The following is a 21,957-nucleotide window of genomic DNA, read 5'->3' as shown; positions in this document are numbered from 1 at the left end:
CCAGACCCTCGCAGGAGGTGCCAGGCCTGGGCCGCCCCGCCCCGGGAGCCGCGCTGGGGGCGGGGCGGGGCGGGGCGGGGCGGGGCCGGCGCAGGGTGCTGGCTGCCGGGGGCCCCAGGTCCGGGCGCCTGGCCCGCTCGCGGCCGCGTGGGAGCAGTGGGGCTCGACGGCGCGGCCGTCCGGCCGCCATGGCCGCGCACGGGAAGTTGCGCCGGGAGCGAGGGCTGCAGGCCGAGTATGAGACGCAAGTCAAAGGTGAGAGGGCGCTGGACACTCCCGGCCCGGTCCCCTGCGGAGACCCCGAAGGTCCTGGGGGAGCCCGAAAAGTCCTGAGCGTCGGCCCAGGGCCCGCTGCGCTCCCCCAGGGACCTCCAGAGGGGGTTGGGGAAGGGAACCCGAGCCCCCTACCTGCTTCTTCACGCCTCTTTGGCCTCAGCGGCCTGTCGTTCCCCCTCCCTCCCTCCCTCCCTCCTTTCCTCCCTCCCTTCCTCCCTCCCTTCCTTTGGTAGTTCTGCCCTCCTTGGTTCTCCGTGCCCCTCACCTAAGGAGCCCCAAGAAGGAAAGGGGGCACCAAGGTGCACCCCAGAAAGTGGCATTCTAGCCACAGTGAGATCAAACATCTTGACTTTGCTGAGGGGAGCCGAGGAAGATGTCCGAGTACCTAGGTGGATGGATTAGTGATGGTTTTCCCCTAAAACCGCTCCAGCCCCTGTAGCCCAGGCCCTTTTCCCTCCCTTGGGCACTGAGGTGGCTACAAGTTGAAGCCTGCTGTCTCTGGGTCAAGCTGGCACGGGGAGACTTGGCCTGAGAGAGGCAACAGGGCCAGCTTTGGGCCTTTTCAGAGTAGAACTCTTTGGGTTCTGATAAACACGCTGTGCAAATCACATGCAAATCAGCTTTGCAAACTCTTAGTCAACAGCTTCTACAAGAGTCACTCAGGGTGACTCTTGCAAAGGGAAGAAGCTTTCTGGCGTCTTCAGATGTGCGACCCCATATATCACTTTCGGTCGCTCAGTTTTACTGATGAAGGAAAGTGAAGCTCAGAGAGGAGCCGTGACTTGCTCATGGTCGCACAGCACTATATATAGCTCCTAGAAAGTAGAATGAAATGACCCTCGAATTTCCTTCCAATCCAGAGATGCAGGTTCCAACATTATTAGTCAGTATGAGCAATTTACACCAAAGTACGCTCAAGTCCTCCCCGTCTGGGACGGTGGCCCGCTGCCCAGAGCCAGCTTGAGGTGACTTTGTGTGGGGTGAGCCGGCGCTCCAAGCCTTGCCTACTTCTTTTCTCAGATGAAGAGAATGGTCCCCTGTTCTGCTTCCCCCAAATGTATTGAGGCTGAAGGACTTTGGAAACTTCAGTCAGCATAGATACAAGGCCATTCATTCACATGGAAAATTGGGGTTTTGAGCAAGGATGTCTTTCAGATGTTCCTTGCCTGCTCTGGGTCTTCAATGATTTTAGCTTCTGTTCCCTGTCTCTCCCGTATCCCCCCCTCTGCCAAAAGAAACTTCCTACTGTGCTAGAAAAACAAGATCACTGTCTTGACACCCTGAATTCTGAAAGGTCAGCACAGTGGTTTGGGAGGCCATCTTTTTTGCTTTGCTTGTCAGCAGAAGTGAGACCGAATGCTTCGCTCACAGGAAGTGCTGGTGGGGCCCAGTCCCAGCTTTGCAGCTCAAGCATACGTGGATTCCATCCTTCCCTTTGACAGATGTTTTGTATGCATCGATTCTGTGCCGAGCAAAAGAGAGGCAACCCCTGCTCCCATATGGCTCATGAGTCTCGTAGGGGAGACGTACAGTAAACGACCTATCACACAACTAATTTCAATTACGATGAAAACCACTATAAAGGGAAAGCTCGGATGTCAGGAAAGGGGATGGTAAGAGGGTCAGACCTAGTTTGTTGGGGGTGGTTCCCTGATGAGTGGATCTGAGCCGAGATCTGAGCACCAGACGGTGACGCAGCCTGGAGGCTGGGGAGCTAGGTACCAGCTCGCTGTGCTCAGACCCCGAGAGCCCCATCCTCTTGACACCAGCCAGCACATATGTCTGAATCCCAGCCGACGCTTGGTTGCACTGAAGAATAAACATAACAGTTTGGTGTGCTGGCCTGTTCAGCCCCGTTCAGTGGTGATAGGTCCCCAGGGAAGAATGGCTGCAGGAGGGTGGGGCAGAGGCCAGAGGAAGGGGAGGTGAGCCGGACGTCTCGGATCTTTCTTGGAATGAAATGCTATTGACTTTTATCCAAAAAAATGTTACACTGATTGCAAGTGGTGTGGCGCCCACTCCACCTGGCCGTGGAGCTGAGAGTCAGCCACTGGAGCCTGGCCTTGGACAGTGTAAGGACACTGTCTCTCACTGGGCTCTGCCTGCTCGACCCTGGTTTCACTGACAGGAAGCCATCCCCACCCCAGCCTTCCATTTTTCCAGCTTGAGCCCTGTGTGCAGAGTGAGTGCTCCTGTTCACTAATTCTCGTGAATGCACGAGGATGGTGATCCCTGGCCCTCTCACTGAGCCGATCCCAGTGGTGGAAAGGACTGGCAGGGCTGAGGGACAGGTTATACCCGAGCCACATCTGTGGTGCCTAGAGCCAGGGAGAGGGATCCAGGGGCTGAGAATAGAAAGGGGACATTCAGGAGAAGGGAAATCAGAGGAGGAGATGGGGGTGCTGGGGAGTCACTGGCAGGACAGGAATCCAAATGGTGGCCGACCGAGCTGTCCACAGTGGAGCCCTTTTGGACAGCCACTCTCTCCTAGGCTGGCTCCCTGGTCCAAGCTCCCGACAGTCTTTGCCTGGACTGGTGCAGGAGCTGCCACCTGGGCTGGGCACTTTTCCTCTGTCACCCAATGTCTGCCTGGGCTCCGCACAGCAGCTGCTGGGGCCCTGGGACTGCAGGTGGACCACAAAGTTCCTGTGCCTGCTGCCCCTGCTCCTGCCTGCGAAGCCTGCTCCGGCCACACTGGCTCCAGCAGCCTTCACCGCCCCCTCTAGCTGAACACTCTTCCCCCAGATGTCTCCACAGCCCCTCTGTCACTTCCTTTAGCTCTCTATTCCAGTGTCGCTTCTTCCTGACTGCCCTCCTCTAGAGGAACGCCTCCCTGCCCCTACCTCTGGCTCAGATCTCCCTGTGTCCCTCTTTCAGCACCCCTTGCTCCAATGCATCCTAGTTCATGTCTGTCTGCTTTTTGTCTGTCCCCCTAGTCCCATCCCAGCTCCAGGAGGGCAGGCACTTGGTCAACCCACTTGGCCACTGTAGTTTGGTGTCTCGACCAGCTGGGTGCCTAATCAGCATTGTGCTGAATGAAGAAATTGATTGATGCCCCTCCCTGGGCACCTGGTCGGAGATGAGTGAGTGGGCGACCCGCTTGACAGAAGCCAGGACAGCACCTTATTTCCCCGGGATGCCCAGGGCTGGCCACTGGGTTGCTTCAACTTCTCATTTAGGTGGTTCTTTGCCATAGAAACCTGTGTGGGGAAAGCAGCATTGCCAAATCAAGCCAGCGATAAGGTGTCAAAAGCCAGCAGCATGGGGGCCCTGGGTGTGGCTCTCTCTGCCGGGAGGAGGGTTTGGGGCGCCCTGGGGCTGGGTAATTGGGAGTCGGGACTGGGAACAGAAAACAGAACAGCTGCCTCCTCTTGTCACTTGTCAGCCCCAGCCAGCTCGCCTGGGCCTCCCTGTGGGACTGCCCTTTCCCCTTGGGGCTGAGGGCAGGCTTCCCAGCCATCGAGGCCACAGGCTGACTGCAGGTTTGGCAGCGTGCCCTGGCAGCCTCGCCCCTGCAGAGCTCTGTGTGTCTGTGTGTGTGCAGGGGAGGCTGCCCTGCCTGGGGTCCTGGGTACCCAAGGGGCAGGAAGTGGCAGGGGAAGCAACTCAGGGGCTTTCCGGGAACCGGGGAGTGATAGGAAGGCCAAGTGAAAGGTGCCTGCCGGGGCCGTGGCCAGCTGGGGCTGGGGCAGCTCTGTGCTCTTTGCTCCCACCATCCCAACCTGCTCCAGCCTCCCCTGTCCCCTGCCCCAGGATCTGTCACGCTCCCTCTCACCCTGGTCCTCTGCAGGGCTGTCCCCTCTCCCTGGAACAGCCCTTACGTTCTTCTTCAACCAGTTGGGCCTGGCGGTTTCCCTTTAGCCTCAGCCCTGAGGTCCCTTTCCTTAGGCCTGCCCTGAGCCCGGCTGGACAGCTGAGCCCGGAACTCCTCCCTGGGGGCCAGCTTTCTCACCCTCGGGGCAGACAGGATCAGCCTGAGACGCGGGCCCCTCCCCCCCTCCCTGCAGAGATGCGCTGGCAGCTGAGCGAGCAGCTGCGTTGCCTGGAGCTGCAGGGCGAGCTGCGGCGGGAGCTGCTGCAGGAGCTGGCCGAGTTCATGCGGCGCCGTGCCGAGGTGGAGCTGGAGTACTCCCGTGGCCTGGACAAGCTGGCTGAGCGCTTCTCCAGTCGAGGAGGCCGCCTGGGGGGCGGAAGCCGGGAGCACCAAAGCTTCCGGTGGGTACTGGCGGGCTGGATGGCCGTGACCTGGTCCAAGGCCCCTCTCCCGGTCTGAGTGCCCCTTTGTCCCCAGGAAGGAGCCATCCCTCCTGTCGCCCTTGCACTGCTGGGCTGTGTTGCTACAGCAGACGCGGCAGCAGAGCCGGGAGAGTGCAGCCCTCAGCGAGGTGCTGGCTGGACCGCTGGCCCAGCGCCTGAGCCACATCGCGGAGGATGTGGGGCGCATAGTCAAGAAGGCAAGGCCCCTACCCTGGGCCGGGGGTGTGTGGATGGCCTCAGGATCTAGCTGGATCCAGAGGTGCCAGGGCTGGGAGGGCACAGGAGGCCAGGCGGGCATCAGGCAGAGGGGAGCTGAGGTGTGGCAGTGGGCGTGGCCTGGGGCAGTACTGTGGTCACTCTCCTCCTCCCCAGAGCAAGGATCTGGAGCAACAGCTGCAGGAGGAGCTCCTGGAAGTGGTGTCAGAGCTACAGACGGTGAGAATACAGTCCGGCCCGCCCCAGTCAGGGGACGCCGTCACATCGCATCATCCTGGGCTAGGCTCAAAGAGGAGGACTCGGTGCCCAGGAGAGACTCAGGTTTCAGGGACCACAAGCATGGCCCTCTCTCCCTGCTCTGGGCACCGGGTGGCTGGGCTGAGCACTTGCGCAGGATCTCCTAGCACTCAGGTCTGAGTCCCAGGTGGGTGGGGAGGGGGAGGGGGAGGGCTGGCTGGGGCCATGGCCTTCAGTGGGGCTGCCTGGCCCTGGGCCTCCTTGCAGGCCAAGAAGACATACCAGGTGTACCACATGGAGAGTGTGAATGCCGAGGCCAAGCTCAGGGAAGCAGAGCGGCAGGAGGGGAAGCGGGCAGGCCGGAATGCCGCCACTGCTGCCACCACCACCACCGGCACCGAGGCAGGGCCTCTCCGCAAGGGCTCCCTCAAGAAGGGAGGGCGGCTGGTGGAGAAGGTAGGCCTGGTGGGCACCTGTCTGACTCCAAAGGCTCTGGCTCCTGGTCTGTGTCCTTTTGAGTCCTTGGCCCTCACTGGGGCCTGCTGGGAGGGGGTGTGTGGAGGAGGAAGGGAGGGCTGGCTCTTGGGGGCTCCCTACGCTGGGGTGGGAGAAAGAGGGGACTGGAGAACAGTCATGAGGCCTGGAACAGCCTGCCACAGTGTCCCCCATGCTCCTAGCTGCCCCCACCCCCCTCCAGCCCAGCCTGGGCAAAGAGAGATTTGATGCTCCCAAGCCTGGGGGCCTTTCCACCCGTCATCCTTGCCTCCCAGACTGCTGTGAGATTTCAGAGGAGTAAGAAGACACGTAGGATGGGTGATTGAGGGACGTGCAGGGAGAAGTGTTTGAGGTGGTCCCTGGAAGAAGGGTGAGGACAATGAGTCTGGCAGGGTTGGGTAGGACGGCCATCAGGACTTCTGGGCCAAGTTGTTGAGGCCTGTGGGATATGGGGGGCAGCTGTCCTCATGGGAAAGGGAGGAGAGAGAGCATGTTGGGCTGTGGAGGTGGGGAGGCCAGAGACGGGGGCCAGCCAGCCTTCTGGGTGACCCTGGTGTGCTTGTGTGGTCCTGAGCAGCGTCAGGCCAAGTTCTTGGAACACAAGCTCAAGTGCACAAAGGCACGCAATGAGTACCTGCTCAGCCTGGCCAGTGTCAACGCTGCTGTCAGCAACTACTACTTGCATGATGTCCTGGACCTCATGGATGTGAGTGGTGGGGGCTGGGGCGGAGGGGGGGCACCTGGTGCTTGGAGCCTGCCCGAGCCGTGTCCCCGCTTCCTCCCCAGTGCTGTGACACGGGATTCCACCTGGCCCTGGGGCAGGTGCTCCGGAGCTACATGGTGGCCGAGAGCCGCACCCAAGCCTCCCAGATGCAGGGCCTGAGCAGCCTGGAAGAGGCAGTGGAGGCCCTAGACCCTCCAGGGGACAAGGCCAAGGTGCTGGAGGTGCATGCAGTCGCCTTCTGTCCCCCGCTGCGTTTTGACTACCAGCCCCACGAGGGGGATGAGGTGAGGGTCCCTGCCCACCCCTTAAGGCAAATGGCTTCCTGGAGACTGTAGGTAAATCAGGTCGAATGACTTCACTGAGGAGTTGAAACTCCTGAATACAGCTTCTGTCTCAGAGCCTCGTTCAATGGCCTCAAGGCCAGTGAGACTCAGAGGTTTCCCCACTTGCATTGGAAGCAAGCAGCTTGCTTCTGCAGCCCGGCCGATGAACGCACACCCCCAGTAGCACACACAACCAAGAGACCGCGGGTTCGGAGGCCAGCTGGAAGGCGGCGTGTAGCCGTCTGCGTAGTCTTCCTTCCGTGGTTCTGTGCACTTCAGACATTTCATGATGCAAACTTGCAGGAAAATCAACCGTGCCAGCAGGAAAATGTAACTAGGCACCTTTATGCACACCTCTGACCTGTTTTGTCCCTGTGTGTTTATCCTGATGACCACTGTGCATGGGCTGGCATTACACTCAGCTTTTAGTTAGTTAATTTGTGTTTTGACCAAAGTCCTGTCTAAAAGAGTCAACCATTCCTCAAGGCTGACAATGGCACACAGCACTTCTCTGACTGACCCTTTCTGTTCCTGATTCCCACTCCCCAGAAACAGCCATTTCCCAGTCTTCTAGCTGCTTCTCTCTGTGTTCAGACTGCCTGGTGCTTTTCAGCTCTCCATAGGCCCTACCGACTTCCCTGCGTGGAGGATTAAGGCTGCTCCCCACATCACCATCTCCCTGCAATACTCCTTTCCATCTATTCCACCACCAGTCAGTCTGCATTCCTGCTTCCTTCAAAGCCCTGTGCTGCAGCCCCCTAGTCCAGACTGGTCAACTTATAGGCCTGCAAAGCTGGAATCCTGTAGCTTCCCTTCCTGGTCATCCAGAGCATCCCTGCCATTCTCTCCTGCACTGGACCCTCTGTTTTCTGGACCCTGTGTCTTCCTCTTTCTTATTTATTACCCTTGTTTGGGCAGCCATCTTCCCCCCCGTACTTTCCTGACTTTGAATACCTGAAAGTGTCTGTATTCTCTCCTTGACATTGATGGTTAGTTTAGCTGGGTATGGAATTCAAGGCTGAAAATCGTTCTCCTTTTAGCATGTTAAAGGTATCACTGCAGGCTTTCCATACTTGTAGGTGAGAAGTCCAATGCCCTTCTGATTTCTGGACCTTTGTACATGATCTGTAATTTTTCTCCCTGAAGCTTTTAGGATAGTCGTTTTCCCTGGTGTAAAATTTTATGATGATATGCCTTGAGGACCCTTCTTCCTTCATGTTGCTAGGCAACCATGGGGCCCTGTCAGTCTGGAAACTTGCATCCTAAGGTTTTGAGCTGAGATTATTCCTTTGATAATTTTTTTCTCTCAATTGTCTTTTCTCTTGCTTTCAAGAATCCTTTTTTTTTTGGAGGCATGGTAATTAGGTTTATTTGTTTGTTGGTTTGTTTGTTTATTCATTTTTTAATGGAAGCACTGGGGACTGAACCCAGGACCCAATGCATGCTAAGCACGTGCTCTACCAATTGAGCTATACCGCCCGCTCCATTAAGAATTCTTGTAATAGCATGTTAGAACTCATGGGTTGATTGTCTAATTTCCTTACCTTTTCTCTTTCCTATTTCCCATCACTATACCTTTTAATTCTGCTTTTTTTTTTTCTTTTTTGTTGAGGGGAGGAAATTAGGTTTATTTATTTAATCTCTTTTAAGGGAGGTACTGGGGATTGAACCCAGGACATCATGCATGCTAAATATGCACTCTACCACTGAACTGTACCCTCCTCCCCCAATTTTGCTTTCTTAGAGATTTTTTTCAATTCTCTCTTCCAACCACTTGTTGAATTTTTCTTTAAAATTTACTTTCCAATTTTTTTGTTTCTAGGAGTTCTGTTTTGTTTTCAAAATTCCTGTTTAAAATAATCCTTTGTTCTTGTTTCATGAATACAATATCTTCTTAAATCTTTCTGAAATATTCATTTTTTTCCTCAACATTTTCTGCTATTCCCTGCATTTTCTGTTTTCTTGCTTTTTTGGGGGGGAGGTAATTAGGTTTTTATTTATTTATTTTTTAATGGGAGTACTGGGGATTGAACCCAGGACCTTGTGCATGCTAAGCATGCTCTCTACCACTGAGCTCTACCCTCCCCCTTGTTTTCTTGGTTTGATCTATGTCTTCCATTTTAGAGCTCTCCCTCAAATGGCTGGCAATTCTTGGTCATCAGTTCATATTTAAGAAGAGGTAGGCACTGAGAGGTGGATTTGCTACTTGATGTGTGTGAACAGAGCTTGTCAGTGGGTTTCCCCATGGGGTGGCTAGGCAGGGACTCCCACACCATGGGGACCTGGGGGGGTCTCCTACAAGGCTGCTAGATAGAACTCGCAGGACTTGGGGACTTAGGGGAGGGGCTTGGCTCAGGCTTGAATGCTGTCAGGGAGCCAGAGTTGCTCTGACTGGGTGTCTTAATAAATCTTATCTAGGGGATGGGGCAGGGCTGAATAAAAGGAGGCTGAAGCTGTCATCAGTGAGGAAAGAACTGTCACTCTTATTACCCAGGACGCAGGGAGGTTTGGTCATTTTTGTGGCTTGGGCAAAGGTCTTGTTTCTGTCTGGGCTTGAACATGCTGATGAGGTGATCTTGTTTTTGTCTTCATGGGCACAGAGTGGCTTTGCCTGGTGTTGATGCTCTGTGACGTCCCTTATGTGCAACATGGTGACACCGAGGCGTGGCTGAGCCCCTGGCTGCTGCACTGCCCCCCGCCAGTGGGGAGCTACACCCCCTCCTGCAGCTGCAACTAGTGTCCCTGGGGCCAGAGCCCCCTGATTTATCCTTTCCAGAGAGCACATTTCTAGTTTCCTGCTAATTGTGTGAATTTGAGGGGGTGGGTCTTCTAATATCAGTGTTTCCTAGGGCCTGGATAGAAATTTTAGAATTGTGGTAAAATATATCTAAGATTTAGCACAGTTCACTGGCATGAAGCACCTTCACTTTCTTATCCTCCAAACTGACTCATTTTGTGCCCCTGAAACGCTGACTACCCCAGGCCTTGGCCCCCACCCTCCTACTCTCTGTCTCTAGGAATCCGGCTCCTTTAGGCACCTCATACAAGTGCAATCATATACTATTTGTCCTTTTGTGACAAAAGGTTGATTTCACTGAGCATAATGTCCTTAGGGTTCACCCACTTGGAAACATATATCAGAATTTCCTCCTTTTTTTTTTAACAGCTGAATAACATTCCATTGTATGGATAGACCCCGCTTTGCTCCTCTGGGTTTCATCCGTGGGCACTGGGGTCGCTTCCACCCTTGCGCATGCAAGCAGAGCAGCCGAGGGGCCGTGCTCCAGCCTCGGTGTGCACAGCTGTGCTCCTTTCTCCTGGGAAGGTGTCCTTGCCGAGCTTCAGAACTGCGGGTACTAAGTGTCAAGGCTGCTGAGCCTGTGCATCAGCCAACAAGGAGCAAAAGTGTGCCCTGGAGCACTCCATGCCTGCTGCCCAGCCCGCCCCCTCGCCCCTCACCATGCCGGAGCTCCCAGTCCTCAGCCCCCCTGGATGCTGCCCCCTGCAGGTGGCTGAGATCCAGGTTGAGATGGAGCTGCGGGATGAGATTCTGCCCAGAGCCCAGAACATCCAGAGCCGCCTGGACCGACAGACCATCGAGACGGAAGAGGTCTGAGCAGCCTGGCCCCTGGGAGGGAAGGGACCTGGAGACGTGGAGCCAGGTGGCTGTGGCCTCCCCTCCCTCTTCCTTCTGACTTGGACTTCCTGCCCGCCACTTCTTCCTGCCCTGGCGCTGCCCCTCCCCAGGTGAACAAGACGCTGAAGGCCACACTGCAGGCCCTGCTGGAGGTAGTGGCATCAGAGGACGGGGACATGCTCGACTCCTTCCAGACCAGTCCGTCCACAGAGTCCCTCAAGTCCACCAGCTCCGACCCGGGTGCTCGGCAGGCCAGCCGGAGGCGGGTCCAGCAGCAGGAGACTGAGACTTTCTATGTCACAGTGAGGGCTGGGCCTCGGGCTGGGAGGGCAGGGGCGGGACCCAGGGAGGGCCCGGAGCCGGCTCAGAAACTTTCGGCTCTTCTTGGGGCTTCCCAGAAACTCCAGGAATACCTGAGTGGACGGAGCATCCTTGCCAAGCTGCAGGCCAAACATGAGAAGCTGCAGGAGGCCATTCAGCAAGGTGGGCCGCGCTCCCAGCCCCAACACCTGTGCCTCTCTACCCAGAGAGGTTGGTTGGCGTGCAGGAAATAACCCAGTGAGGATCCGGGCCTTGGTCTGCCCCTTTGTCTTGCCGCTGCCTGTGGCCTTCAGGCCACACCTTTCCCTTTGCGGTGCATTGAGGGACCTCCCAGCCTGAGAGGCACAACCCTGTTTTCTCCTCCCCAGGTGACAAGGAGGAGCGGGAGGTGTCCTGGTGAGTCCTTTGTGAAGGGCTGCTTTGTTCCTAGGAGCTGCAGTGTCCCCACCTCCCTTCTTGGGGCCCAGCTCCGCTGTTCCTTCTTCTATGGTCTCGGTTTCCCACTTTGCTCTGTGGGTTCTGGAACAACCCACAAGCTCTAGCGTCCTGTTTGGCTGGGCTGGGGGAGGTTGGGACAGCCTATTCTCCACACCCACCCCCCTCAGAACCAGCTCCTGTTCACCACAGGACTCAGTACACACAGAGAAAATTCCAGAAGAGCCGCCCCCCTCGTCCCAGTTCCCAGTATAACCAGAAGCTCTTTGGGGGAGACATGGAGAAGTTTATCCAGGTACTTGCTTTGCCTCACCCTCTCCCTGCATTTCTGGTCCCTCTCCAGCCCCGGGCCCCCTCTGTGGCCTGCCTGTGGCCTCAGTATCCTCTGTGGCTGACCTCTGGTCTCCTCCCGGGTGGGCCTTTGTCAGGCCTGCGCTGATCAAAGGGTGCCACCCTAACAAGGATCAGAAAGCTCCAGGTGGCGGCGTTTAGAGGGCCAAGGAGTTGAGTGAGTTAACACAAGGGTGCCGGCAGGCCCCACTTCTGGGGACTAGACGGCGAAATAAGGGAAGCAAGGACGGTCAGAACAGAAGAAATAATGCTATCATGTGCAGTGATGTGATTCCGTAGGTGACCACTCAAGAGAATCAACAGATTATTTCAGTGAACAAATTTGAGTTTCATGACATTGTTTGATTCGAGGTCAACATACAGAGTTTCATTGTGTTTCACATGCCAGCAATAAAGAGTTAGCAGATACCATGTAAGGCATGGCCAGTGGTGGTACCCGGGCTGTCAGACACCTGGGCGTGGATGTCACAGGCCATGTTGTCCAGCAGCATAACTCGATGTTAAGAGAAAATAAAAGCGAGTGAGTGAGCTGGTGGGCTGTGTGCACAGTGACATGGACACCCTCTCTGTCCCTGTCCCCAGAGCTCAGGGCAGCCCGTGCCCCTGGTGGTGGAGAGCTGTGTCCGCTTCATTAACCTCCATGGTGAGGAAGACCTGGGCCCCCTGCCACCGGCCTGGCCCCTGATCCTGGAGGGAGTGGAGCAGAGACTCAATGACCACGGCTCTTCGTCTTCCCGCAGGCCTGCAGCACGAGGGCATCTTCCGGGTGTCGGGTGCCCAGCCCCGGGTCTCAGAGATCCGTGACGCTTTTGAGAGAGGTGGGGACGGGTGGGGTGGGGTGGGAGGTGGGGGGTGCTGGTAGAGTAGGTGTGATCGGCCTTCTGGCCCCCTCCCCCACCATGCTACCGCCAGGAGAGGACCCGCTGGTGGAAGGCTGCACGGCCCGGGACCTGGACTCAGTGGCAGGGGTGCTGAAACTCTACTTCCGGAGCCTGCAGCCCCCGATATTCCCCCCAGACCTCTTTGGAGAGCTGCTGGCTTCTGCAGGTGAGGCTAGGGCCCGAGGTGGGCCCTGTGGGACGGGTGCCTCCCCAGTGGCCAGGGCTGCGCTCACCAGCTTCTCTCTGGGGGGATGGCCTTGGCCGCAGAGCTGGAGGCCGTGGCTGAGCGGGTGGAGCACGTGAGCGGCCTCCTGGCCCAGCTGCCCGGATCGGTGCTGGTGGTCCTCCGCTACCTCTTTACCTTCCTCAACCAGTGAGTGCTTCTTGAGGGGCGAGGGCAGCCGGGGCGGGGGCCCCAGTTGGCTGACGGTGGGGGCAGTCCTGGGGGCACGGGGCGGAGAGCTCCCTGCCTATGACCATGTGTACCCCCAGCCTGGCCCAGTATAGCGACGAGAACATGATGGACCCGTACAACCTGGCAGTGTGCTTCGGGCCGACGCTGCTGCCAGTGCCTGCTGGGCAGGACCCAGTGGCCTTGCAGGGCCGGGTGAACCAGCTGGTGCAGACGCTCATCTTGCAGCCCGCTCGGGTCTTCCCACCCCTGTCCCTGCTGCCTGGCCCAGTCTATGAAAAGTGTATGGCGCCACCTTCTGCCAGCTGCCTGGGGTACGCTCTTTGTGCTTCCTGGAGTGGAGGTCCAGTGGAGGGGAGACCCCTTGTCTGCTCATCCATCTTGCTCTGCTTTGGACTTCAGGGATGCCCAGCTGGAGGGCCCAGCGGGGGAGAATGAGCCAGAGCTGGAAGCTGGGACCCTGGCCCTTGAGGATGGTGAGGGGGACAAAAAGGAGGGCCCCCCCATCCCTGCCCCGGGTGCCCAGTACACCCCCTACTCGGATCCCCTCTCCTCCCCAGACCTGGAGGGGGTCGTGGAGGCCGTGGCCTGCTTTGCCTACACGGGCCGCACGGCGCAGGAGCTGAGCTTCCAGCGCGGGGATGTGCTGCGGCTGCACGAGCGGGCCTCCCGGGACTGGTGGCGGGGAGAGCGTGCTGGGGCCCGGGGACTCATTCCACACAAGTACATCACACTGCCGGCAGGGTGAGTGAGCGATGCCCACCCTTCCCGGAGGCTCACTTCCCCTTCTCCTTTCACCCAGGTTGCTGGCTCTTCCCCCACCCCGAGTCCCAGCTTCATTCCTTCGGCCTGGGGTGGCCCAGGGGGTGCCTTTCTTACCAGCTCTGGCTGGCACTGAGCCGTCTGGTCCCTGAGCCTAGGCCCAGAATGAGCATTCTCATCAGGCCGTCTTTCTGACCCCAGGACAGAGAAGTTTGCTGCGGGCCAAGGGCTGCAGGCCTCAGGGGAGCTGGTGAGCAGTCCCGAGGGCCTCCCAGCTGTGGAATTTGTCCAGAGGTGAGGACGGGCAAGACAGCCCCTCCAGAAGACCCCTTCTGCTGGCCCTGCTGGCCCACCCCAGCCTGAGCCCTGCTGTGGGGGCGAGGCGGGTCCCAGGCAGCAGGCCCTGGGCCAGGTGGGAGGGGGAGGGGGTCAGGCTTTAGCTACAAGAAGCGGGACCAGTCTCAGTTCCCTTTCCCTCAGCCACGCCCCAGAGGGGAGAAGCCATTGCAGGTAGTGTGGGGACTTCCAAGGGCCCCTCCAGGCTCACTGCCTGTGCCCTGCAGGCCAGAGCCATGCACCCCACCCGAGGCCCCTCTGGGCACACCCGGGGGCCCTTCTGGACACAGACGGCACTGCTTGGTCCTGACATCCCCAGAGCGACACGTGGAGGTGGATAAGGTGAGAACTGGGACAGGCTATGTGGCAAGTGGGGGAGCACTGCTCCTGGGTGAGGCGTCTCTCCTTCCCCTCATGAGCCAAACTCTTCCCTCCTGAGGTGCAAGTCTGACCTCAGACAAGCCATCTGAGCCCAGCCTAAGGAGGGGCAGGCCAGCAAGGGTATGAGGGCAGCAGGGAAGGGGGGCCTGGACAGGGTAGAGGGGGGACATGGGGGCTCGCACATTTGGGCTTCACGTTTGGGTCTCGAGTGGGAAGTGGTGAGTGGTGTAGGCAAGGGGCTTCTGGGCAGGCTTCAAGGCTGGCATCGAGAGCCAGGCTATGTAACAGGCGGTGACATGGCAGGTGCTTGGCGAGCCAGGGAGGATGAAGGGGACAGACAGGAAAGAGGCTGGGGGAGATGACTGATGGAGGAGCCGGGCAGGGTCGTGGTTCTTAGGGAGAGAGAGTGAGTGCTGGTTGCGGCTCAGGTGCAGCCTGGGGAGACCCAGCTCCCTGCTCTGTCCACTGGGCCCAGCGCCCCCACCTGCGGGCTCCCAGTGAGCACCACTGGGCTGAGACCGAAGCCCCAGCAACAGTCTGGGCAGGAGGATAGATGGCAAGAGCATTCTGTGTCCTGGGTGTGGCCCAGCGGCCGGGTCTGGGAGCCCAGGGGCAGAGGTGTGACCTGGGCTGTCGGGTGTGGTGGCCGGGGGAGCCAGAGCCAGGCGGTGTGGGAGGTAGGGCAGCTGGGAGACCCCAGGGCAGGCAGGCAGCTGGGGAACCCTAGTCTGGGAGGTCCGGGCACACTGGTGGCCCCTGAAGCCGGGGGTGGTGGCTGTGATCTCAGCCAAGGAGAGAGTGGGCGTGAGAGGAAGAGGGGGACCCGGGCCCAGCCAGAGCACCCCCACTTCAGGGCTGGGCTGAGGATTGCTGTCCCCAGAGGAGCTGTGACAGCCACACTAAAAGTGTCAGGAGCGAAACCGGGCCAGGGAGGGGTGGCAGCTGCAGGTCCCACAGAGAGGAGGGGCCTGGGGACAGGCGGTGGCCGAGGACTTTGTTTTTGAGTGGGGAGGAGTTCAGGTAGAGGCTTGGGCAACAGAGGGCAGGAGGATCTCACTCCTGGGTTGGTTGGCAACATTGATGGGGGTGGGGGGACTGGCTGTGCAGGTAGGGCTGCTCTCACCAGAAGCCCTCCCTTTCCCTCCTCTTTTCCAGGCGGTGGCACAGACCATGGACTCTGTGTTTAAGGAGCTCTTGGGAAAGACCGCAGTCCGTCAGGGCCTTGGGCCAGTGGCCACCAACTCCCCTAGCCCTGGGCCCTGCAGCCCGAAGCCAGCTGCCTGCAGCCGCTTCGGCAAGAACAAAGGCTTCTCCCGTGGCCCTGCGGCCCCAGCCTCCCCCTCAGCCTCTCATCCCCAGGGCCTGGACTCACCCCTCAAGCCGCACTGAGGCGGCTGCCGGTCCCTCTGCAGGCCCCGCCCCGCCCTAGGTGGCCACTGGCGAGTCTGGCCACAGTCCCCAGGCCCTTTGCTTCTCCCTGGCCCTGTCCAGCCTGCCTGCTCATGACGCTTTGCAGAGAGGAGGACGTGGCTGCCCCAGCCCACCCCTGGCTCCCCTGCCCTGGCTCTGGAAGGCGGCCAATGAGGGAGGTTGGCGGCAGGCCTCTCCTGGGCCTGGCCGTGAGGGCTCGTCGGTGGTGGTCAGGTGGTGGGCGCCCTTGCTCAGCCCAGGGCGCTAGCCTGGTAGGGGTTGGCAGGTGTTGGCTGCCGTTCATAAAATCCTGTGCGTTGACTCCCCCATGTGAGCCAGCTCTCTGTCTTGGGGGTTAGACAGGTGGGTACAGGGCCAGCCCCCTGGCCCCCCAACTTCTCAAGGCCAGATAGTGGGGCGCTCAGCAAAGATGGCAGATTGGGAACAGCTTCTGCAGGGGGTTCCTTGGCACAGGGCTATGTGGGTCGGGGACCTGCACATTGGAAGACCCAGTCGCCTGAGTGCTGGGTTCCAGAGATGTGCACATGTCTGTGGGTGTGGGAGAGGTCTAAGACTTTCCATGCTGCCCCCACACCCAGTGTTATCCTGATCTAAGGAAACTCGCCAGGTGGAAAATGAATTGGAACTTTTATGAGAGAGAGTGAGAAGGGAGGGCAGAGGGGGACTAGGCAGGTGGAGAAAGGAAGGTCCCCTGGCCCCACCCCCTCTCCTTCCTCCTGGGCTCCCTGAGACGCACTGATTGGGCCGGAAGCCATACGCCACCCCCAGACCCTGCAGCCTATTGCTGTGGCCCCTCCCCACACCTGGTGCCAAGGAGCTGTTCTCCGGCCCCTCATAATCACAGAGCCAATTCCCGATGGGCACCCCCTCTCCCAGTGGCTCCCAGGCTAGCCCCAGGCAGGCAGCTGAGCTTCATGGAGCCTCTGGAAGGAAGGCACCCAGTGGCTTCTCAGGAGGAGGTGTCTTTGGGCAGGAAGGAGCTGGCAGTGGCGCAGGACACATCCTGGGGCCCCAGGCTGGGCCGGGTGCGCCTGCAGGCGCAGCAGAGCAGACTCCGCAGCTCCGAGGAGACGCTGCTGCTGAAGGAGGCGTAGATCCAGGGATTGGTACAGCTGTTGAGACTGGCCAGCAGCATGAGCAGCACGAAGGGGGGCCCTGTGTAGGTGGAGGAATCCTCTCTGGGGCTGTGTGCCCGGGGAAGGGTGTGAGCCCACGTGCCCGCTATGGGCTAGCAGTCCACATAAGCACTCGTGGCTGGATGAGTTGGGGGTTGGGGGAAGCAGGGCGGTAAAGGTACCCATGCTGCCAAGCCCGAGTGGCCCCCACGGCCCAACCACAACCACACCCACCTTCTTGAGGTGCATCTGGGTCCCACGCTGCCCACAGCTGCACAAGGAAGAAGGGCGCCCAGCACAGCACGTACACGATCACGATCACCAGGGTCATCCTCACGGTCTTGGCCATGGCGGCCGACACCCGGGCTCCCTCGGTGGGACTGCCAGTCCGGCGCCCTCCACGGTGCCCACCAGCCCTCTCTGCTGGCCCTGGCACCAGGCTGGCATGAATCTCCCGGAAGATGAGCACCTGGCAGGCGGTGATGCCCAGTGCAGGTGCCACAAACACCACTAGGGCAATCCAGGTGACGTAGGCACGGAGGCCCCAGGGCTCGGCAAAGCGGGCCCAGCAGTCGAGGACCCCGCTGCCATCGCCCACGTCGCGCTGGGCAAAGATGAAGAGTTGGGGCAGGCTGAGAAGAAGCGAGAAGGCCCAGGCCACCAGCACTGGCCGGTTCCAGTGAGCTCCACCTCCATGCCGGTATGCCAGCATGGGGCGGCAGATGGCGCGGTGGCGGTCCAGAGTCATGGCCAGGATCATGTAGGAGGAGGCATACATGCCTACCATCTGCAGGTACTTGACAGCCCGGCACAGGGCGTCAGGCCCACGGAAGCGGTCGGTGGCATCCCAGGCCAGCTGGGGCAGCACTTGGAACAGAGCCACGGTCAGGTCAGCCAGGCACAAGTGGCCGATGAAGACATGCATGGGTGCCCAGCGGCCCCGCCGGCCCCGGCGCACCAGAGCCCCTAGCACCAAGCCGTTGCTCAGGGCCACGGCCACGAAGACCGTGGAGAGCAGGGCCAGCTCTGCCTGGACTAGCAGCGGGTCCCGGGTGTCCAGCGGCTCCTTCTTGCTGCTGTTGCTGGGTGGGCTAGGCTGAGAGAGGGGCCAGGGCACAGCTGGGCAGGGGTTGGGGGGAGAGGGCCAAGTTAGAGCTCAAGGAGTTTCCAACTGGTCAGGTAGAGCTAGTGGCCCAGGCAACTGCCAGCCTGGGACTTCTGCTTCCCTCCAGCCCCCCACTTCCTGGCTCCTAGGCCTGCAGCAGGACACACAACATTACCCCCAACCTTGTGTGGTAGGGAGGGAAGGCCAGCATCCCCAGCCCCCAGCCCTATAGGGCCCTGCCCTCCCCTCCCTGCATCAGCCACCTGGAGCAGAGGGTAAAGGAGGTCTCTGAAAGAGGGGCTTTGGGGCTTTATCCCACCCTACTCGGCCCACCAGGCTCATCCCAGTTGCGAGGGGTTGGGGGATGGGGAGGGGCTGGTGGCAGGAACCTTACCTGAGGCGGTGGATGCCATGAGCATGGTGGGGCTGGGCAGGTGTCCTGAGCGCCTGGAGGAGATAGGGTGGGGAGGTCAGCCTCAAACAAGCAGCCCTGCTGCCCAGAGTCTCTGGATAGAGGTCCTTAGAGAGGTGCCAGGGTGGTGGGGTGGGGGTCTAGCCTGTGCGTACAACTGCGTGCGTGTGTGCATGTGTGCATGTGTGCACGTGTGTGTATTCCTGAGATCAGGCACCAGGGGTACACCCTTAGCCTGATCAAGGTTGGTGAGGTCTGGCCACTGAGCCCGACATGGACCTCAGAGCTCTCCCAGGACTGGGCAGGGGAAGATGGAGAGAGGGACAGTCAGACAGGTGAACCAAGCCTAAAACCCGCCTAGGCAGCCCATGAGACCCAAGGCAGACATATAGACCCCTTTGCCCTGACAGAGGCCAAGACAGGTGGCCATAGGAGGGCTGGGGACCAGGTGGGAGGGCCGGTGTGCCCCCTGACTGCCCCTTACCTGGTCAGGCTCCCGGGCTCCTGGGCAGCTGGGCGGCAGCGGGCGCAGAGGTGGCCCAGGAGCTCAGATCTGCTTTCCATCGCCTGCCCCGCCCCAGCCCGGCCTCTGGGAGTGACCTGCCCAGGAGGGGACTTCCTCCCCGTCTCCGGGCCTCCAGCCTCTGGGCTTCTGGCACCGGGAAGTAGGCTTCTGGCCTCCTCTGCTTCCCTTCTTGGCCCCAGTCATCCCAGGTCTGTCCCCAGGACTCCTTTCTCCCCTGAGCCCTGTGGAGCTGGTGGCCAGCTTGGCTCAGCTGCAGCTGGCTGTGCCCCCCAGCCCCACTGCCCCCCCTTCCACCAGGCCCACCTTATTAGAATGCTGGGGAAATTGAGAGCAGAGATGGGTGGGACTGGCTGGGGATCAAACAGCTTTTTTGAGGCAAAGCTTGACTCCACTTTCCCAAGCCAGGTGCCTCCTTTGGGCCCTGGCTGGTGAGGAAGGGGTGAGGGCTCAGGAGGTCCCCACTACATGCAGAGCCTGCCAAGGCCCCTCCCACTCCTCAATTAGGGACAGGAAGGGAGGGGGTGGGGCAGGCTCAAGATGAGGCTTAATATGCCCCTGTGAGAGCCAGCTTCCTCCCATGGGCTCTGTGGGAGCCAGGGACACCCCACCCTTTTCCTCCTTCCCCATCTGCAGCTACCTGTCCTGGAGGGAGGGGCTCAGAGCTTCTGTACCCACGCACATTCCAGGCTCCCTCCCTCTGTCTCTCTCACACATACACACAGACACACACAGACACACGCGCACACACACACAGAGACACGTACACAGAGACACATATACACACATACACACATGTACACACGTGCGTCCTCACATACATGAAACAGCCACATGCCCACGTACCCACAGAAGCACAGACAGACACACATTCATGTTCTGCGCACTGTGTGAGGAGTGGTGAGCCTCCTACCAGGGCTTCAGGACTGGGCCTTCCCTCCTTCCTCTCCCCTCCTCAGGCTCCAGGATCCCCTCCCCTCTCCAGGCTCCAGCCCATCCTTTCCCCCATCCTGGCACCCTCTTTACCCTCCCTATCCCAGCTCTTGCCACAGGCCCTGGCCTCACTTAGCCTAGTCTGACCCAGCCCAGTCGAAGGCAGTGGCCTGCATGCCGCCCAGAATCTGGCTCTGGGCTGAGATTGGCCCTTTCTTCCTGTTTGTCTGTCTTCTCTGTTGACCTGCAAGGCTTGAGGCCAAACAGCCTTTCACAGACCAGTCCCAAGTACAGCCAAGGCCAAGGCCTCCTCTTCCTGGCCAGAGAGTCTGGTGGTGCTGGCCAGAGACCTCGGGGCGGGTGTCTTACACACTCACCACAGCCCCACCCTACACACTGCACACCAGCTTGATGCACACACGGCGCACACGCCGCTGCACACGTGCTACACATAGAGCACACACAGGGCACACAGTGCACACATGCATGCTGCTCATACACACACTGGCACATACGTGCCGCCATCATGTGCTTGTTGATCATGTTTTTTGCTCAACTATTTGGAAGTAGTTTTCAGAACACCCACAGCCCACATCTCAACACTTTAGCCGTGCCTCCTAAGAACGAGAACATTCTCCCTTTCTCCCCATAACCACAGGAGCCTAGAAATGACTTTTCTCTTGCCTTCCAGATCAACAAAAATGGTAGAAAGTGGAGTTCCTGGGCAAGATTCTAGAACAGATTTTCCAAGGGAAAGCTGTGAACCACTGGGAAAAAGTCACACCGCACCCAATATATCCTTCCTTCCTTCCTTGTGCCCTGCTCCCCCCTCCCCCGCCTTGTGCCCTGCTCCCCCCTTCCCTCCCCCCCACCCCCTTGTACCTCCTGGGAGTGGCCACATGGGGCCCCAGTCCCCAGAATCTCCCAGCCTGGCAGGTGAGATGGGACCTCCCTTGTCCCCTGGGGGAACTGAGGCTCCTGAAGAAGAGTGCCTGTCCCCAGCTGGGCGACCTTGGACAGGCTGTGGCCAGTGCTGTGTGACTCAGCTCCCGCCTCTGTAAAATGGGGATCTAACGATTGAAAGCTGCCTGGTGGCGTTAGGATGGGCAGAGACCTGGGGAGACGAGACGAGGGTGGTGCTGGAAGCTGGGGAGGGAAGCTCCCGGGAGGGGTCGAGGAGGCAACGCCAGCCTCGAGGGGCAGAGAGGTGATCGGCTCCCCCTGGGTCTCTCTGCCTGGACCGGAACGAGGTCATGCAGGACTGTATCCCAAAGGAGAGCTGGCGCGGGGCCGGGACCATCCCTGCACTCCTTGTTTCCTGTTGTTGAGTCAGGCGAAAAGTCTCCGGGAAACCCTCCCGCGCGGTTTTCTCCAGGATCCCAGCAAGGGGAGGGGTTTGGTCCACACCAAGGCCACAACAAGTGTTGGGGACCTCTGAGAGAAACCGAGAGCCCCCAAGGCAAGAGGGTGTGCTGGGGAGAGAGTCTGGCTTCTGGCAAGAGGCTGGGCCAGGCTGGGCTGAGTCCCCTGCCTGCAGCAAAGAACCGGTCAGAGGCCAGAGGCCCCAGCCACCCCACTGGGGACCAGAAAGATAGGGCTCAACAGCAGTTCATGGAAGAAATGCTGCCCGGCGTATTCACCCCTGGGCCGTGCGAGCCGGCAGGCAGAGGCAGCACAGGGCTGCTCAGAAGCCTCCACCCTCTGCGCAGCCTGAACTGATGGCAGGGCACCTACCTGGAGGGGGCTTCCCTGACCCCACTCCTTGCATGGGAAGATCCCCGGGCCTGCCTCCCTGAGCCAGGCAGATGGGCAGGGGCCCGGAGAGGAGAGAGAAAGATAGATCCCTGAAAAAGTGTTGAAGGAGGTGGCTGAACAAGTCCACGCCCATCTCAGGGAGCACTGGGAAGCTGGTTCTGGAAGGTGAGAGAAGGACTTGGCCTTGGAGCTGTCACTTAGTCTCAGGGGGCCTCAGGCCCAGGGCAGGACTGAGCAGATGCCCTCCGCATCCTTCCTCCTCCTCCCGGTGCAGCTCCCTCTTCCCTGCCAAGTACCATCTCCCTCTAGGACTACATTTGCAGAAAGGGTTCTGTGTGGGGCCTAGGTGTGGGCCTGTGTCTCTGCCAGCCCAGTGTCTGAGCAGAAGAGAACAGGAGGCCCTTGCCAGCGGTGACAACCCCCTAGTAAAACACGTCTCTCGCAAAGGAAGGAGGTTTTGTGCGCTGGCAGCTCTGCAGTCCTCTTGCAGCTGACAGGAGGGAAAGCAAGGCTTACAGAAGGATGTGCCTTCAGACTGAAGCAGCACTAAAAGCACCCTGAATCAAGATGAATGGGAAACCATCCCAATAAACACATTTTGGATGAAAAAATGTTTTAGCACAGGGAACTATATTCAGT

The 21,957-nt window shown here is 59.4% G+C and overlaps 2 protein-coding genes across 6 annotated transcripts; one reads left to right on the top strand and one right to left on the bottom strand.

Moving 5' to 3' along the window:
- The first annotated feature begins 93 nt into the window (after positions 1 to 93).
- ARHGAP4 (Rho GTPase activating protein 4) lies at positions 94 to 15,783 on the top strand. Of its 3 annotated transcripts, none has more exons than XM_074359041.1 (22): positions 95 to 255; positions 4,284 to 4,491; positions 4,568 to 4,730; positions 4,906 to 4,968; positions 5,254 to 5,442; positions 6,059 to 6,187; positions 6,268 to 6,489; positions 10,037 to 10,138; positions 10,276 to 10,467; positions 10,564 to 10,648; positions 10,855 to 10,882; positions 11,114 to 11,216; positions 11,855 to 11,915; positions 12,013 to 12,090; positions 12,185 to 12,319; positions 12,421 to 12,526; positions 12,646 to 12,879; positions 12,968 to 13,041; positions 13,126 to 13,309; positions 13,529 to 13,621; positions 13,891 to 14,005; positions 15,200 to 15,783. In XM_074359041.1, the coding sequence occupies exons 1-22, from the start codon at positions 189 to 191 to the stop codon at positions 15,431 to 15,433; spliced, it is 2,865 nt and encodes a 954-aa protein (XP_074215142.1). In that variant the 5' UTR covers positions 95 to 188; the 3' UTR covers positions 15,434 to 15,783. The 3 variants fall into 3 exon arrangements, with proteins under 3 accessions (XP_074215143.1, XP_074215142.1, XP_074215141.1); XM_074359040.1 differs by having other exon boundaries at positions 4,906 to 5,160; XM_074359042.1 differs by lacking the exons at positions 13,126 to 13,309; positions 13,529 to 13,621; positions 13,891 to 14,005; positions 15,200 to 15,783 and adding an exon at positions 13,368 to 13,522 and having other exon boundaries at positions 94 to 255; positions 4,906 to 5,160.
- A 155-nt stretch (positions 15,784 to 15,938) lies between these two features.
- On the bottom strand, positions 15,939 to 19,034 carry AVPR2 (arginine vasopressin receptor 2). Of its 3 annotated transcripts, none has more exons than XM_045523440.2 (4): positions 18,937 to 19,034; positions 18,090 to 18,142; positions 16,825 to 17,709; positions 15,939 to 16,659 (listed from the first exon to the last, which is right to left on the bottom strand). In XM_045523440.2, the coding sequence occupies exons 2-4, from the start codon at positions 18,112 to 18,114 to the stop codon at positions 16,388 to 16,390; spliced, it is 1,182 nt and encodes a 393-aa protein (XP_045379396.2). In that variant the 5' UTR covers positions 18,115 to 18,142; positions 18,937 to 19,034; the 3' UTR covers positions 15,939 to 16,387. The 3 variants fall into 3 exon arrangements, with proteins under 3 accessions (XP_045379396.2, XP_010962387.3, XP_010962388.3); XM_010964085.3 differs by lacking the exon at positions 18,937 to 19,034 and adding an exon at positions 18,592 to 18,819; XM_010964086.3 differs by lacking the exon at positions 18,937 to 19,034 and adding an exon at positions 18,592 to 18,811 and having other exon boundaries at positions 15,939 to 16,630.
- Between the last annotated feature and the right edge of the window lie 2,923 nt (positions 19,035 to 21,957).

This window comes from Camelus bactrianus, chromosome X, assembly GCF_048773025.1.
Source record: "Camelus bactrianus isolate YW-2024 breed Bactrian camel chromosome X, ASM4877302v1, whole genome shotgun sequence".
In the NCBI taxonomy this organism is placed as follows: Eukaryota; Metazoa; Chordata; class Mammalia; order Artiodactyla; family Camelidae; genus Camelus; species Camelus bactrianus.
This window is presented reverse-complemented; position numbering and strand designations above follow the sequence as displayed.

Excerpts from the sequence above, each read along its gene's own strand:
- ARHGAP4 (XM_074359040.1), top strand. The coding sequence starts at position 189 with ATGGCCGCGCACGGGAAGTTGCGCCGGGAGCGAGGGCTGCAGGCCGAG. Across the intron at positions 11,916-12,012 it reads CCGCTTCATTAACCTCCATG|GCCTGCAGCACGAGGGCATC; the intron begins GTGAGGAAGACC and ends GTCTTCCCGCAG. Across the intron at positions 13,310-13,528 it reads TACATCACACTGCCGGCAGG|GACAGAGAAGTTTGCTGCGG; the intron begins GTGAGTGAGCGA and ends TTCTGACCCCAG.
- AVPR2 (XM_010964085.3), bottom strand. The coding sequence starts at position 18,671 with ATGGAAAGCAGATCTGAGCTCCTGGGCCACCTCTGCGCCCGCTGCCGC. Across the intron at positions 18,143-18,591 it reads GAGCCCGGGAGCCTGACCAG|GCGCTCAGGACACCTGCCCA; the intron begins GTAAGGGGCAGT and ends TATCTCCTCCAG. Across the intron at positions 16,660-16,824 it reads CCCAGATGCACCTCAAGAAG|CCCCAGAGAGGATTCCTCCA; the intron begins GTGGGTGTGGTT and ends CCGGGCACACAG.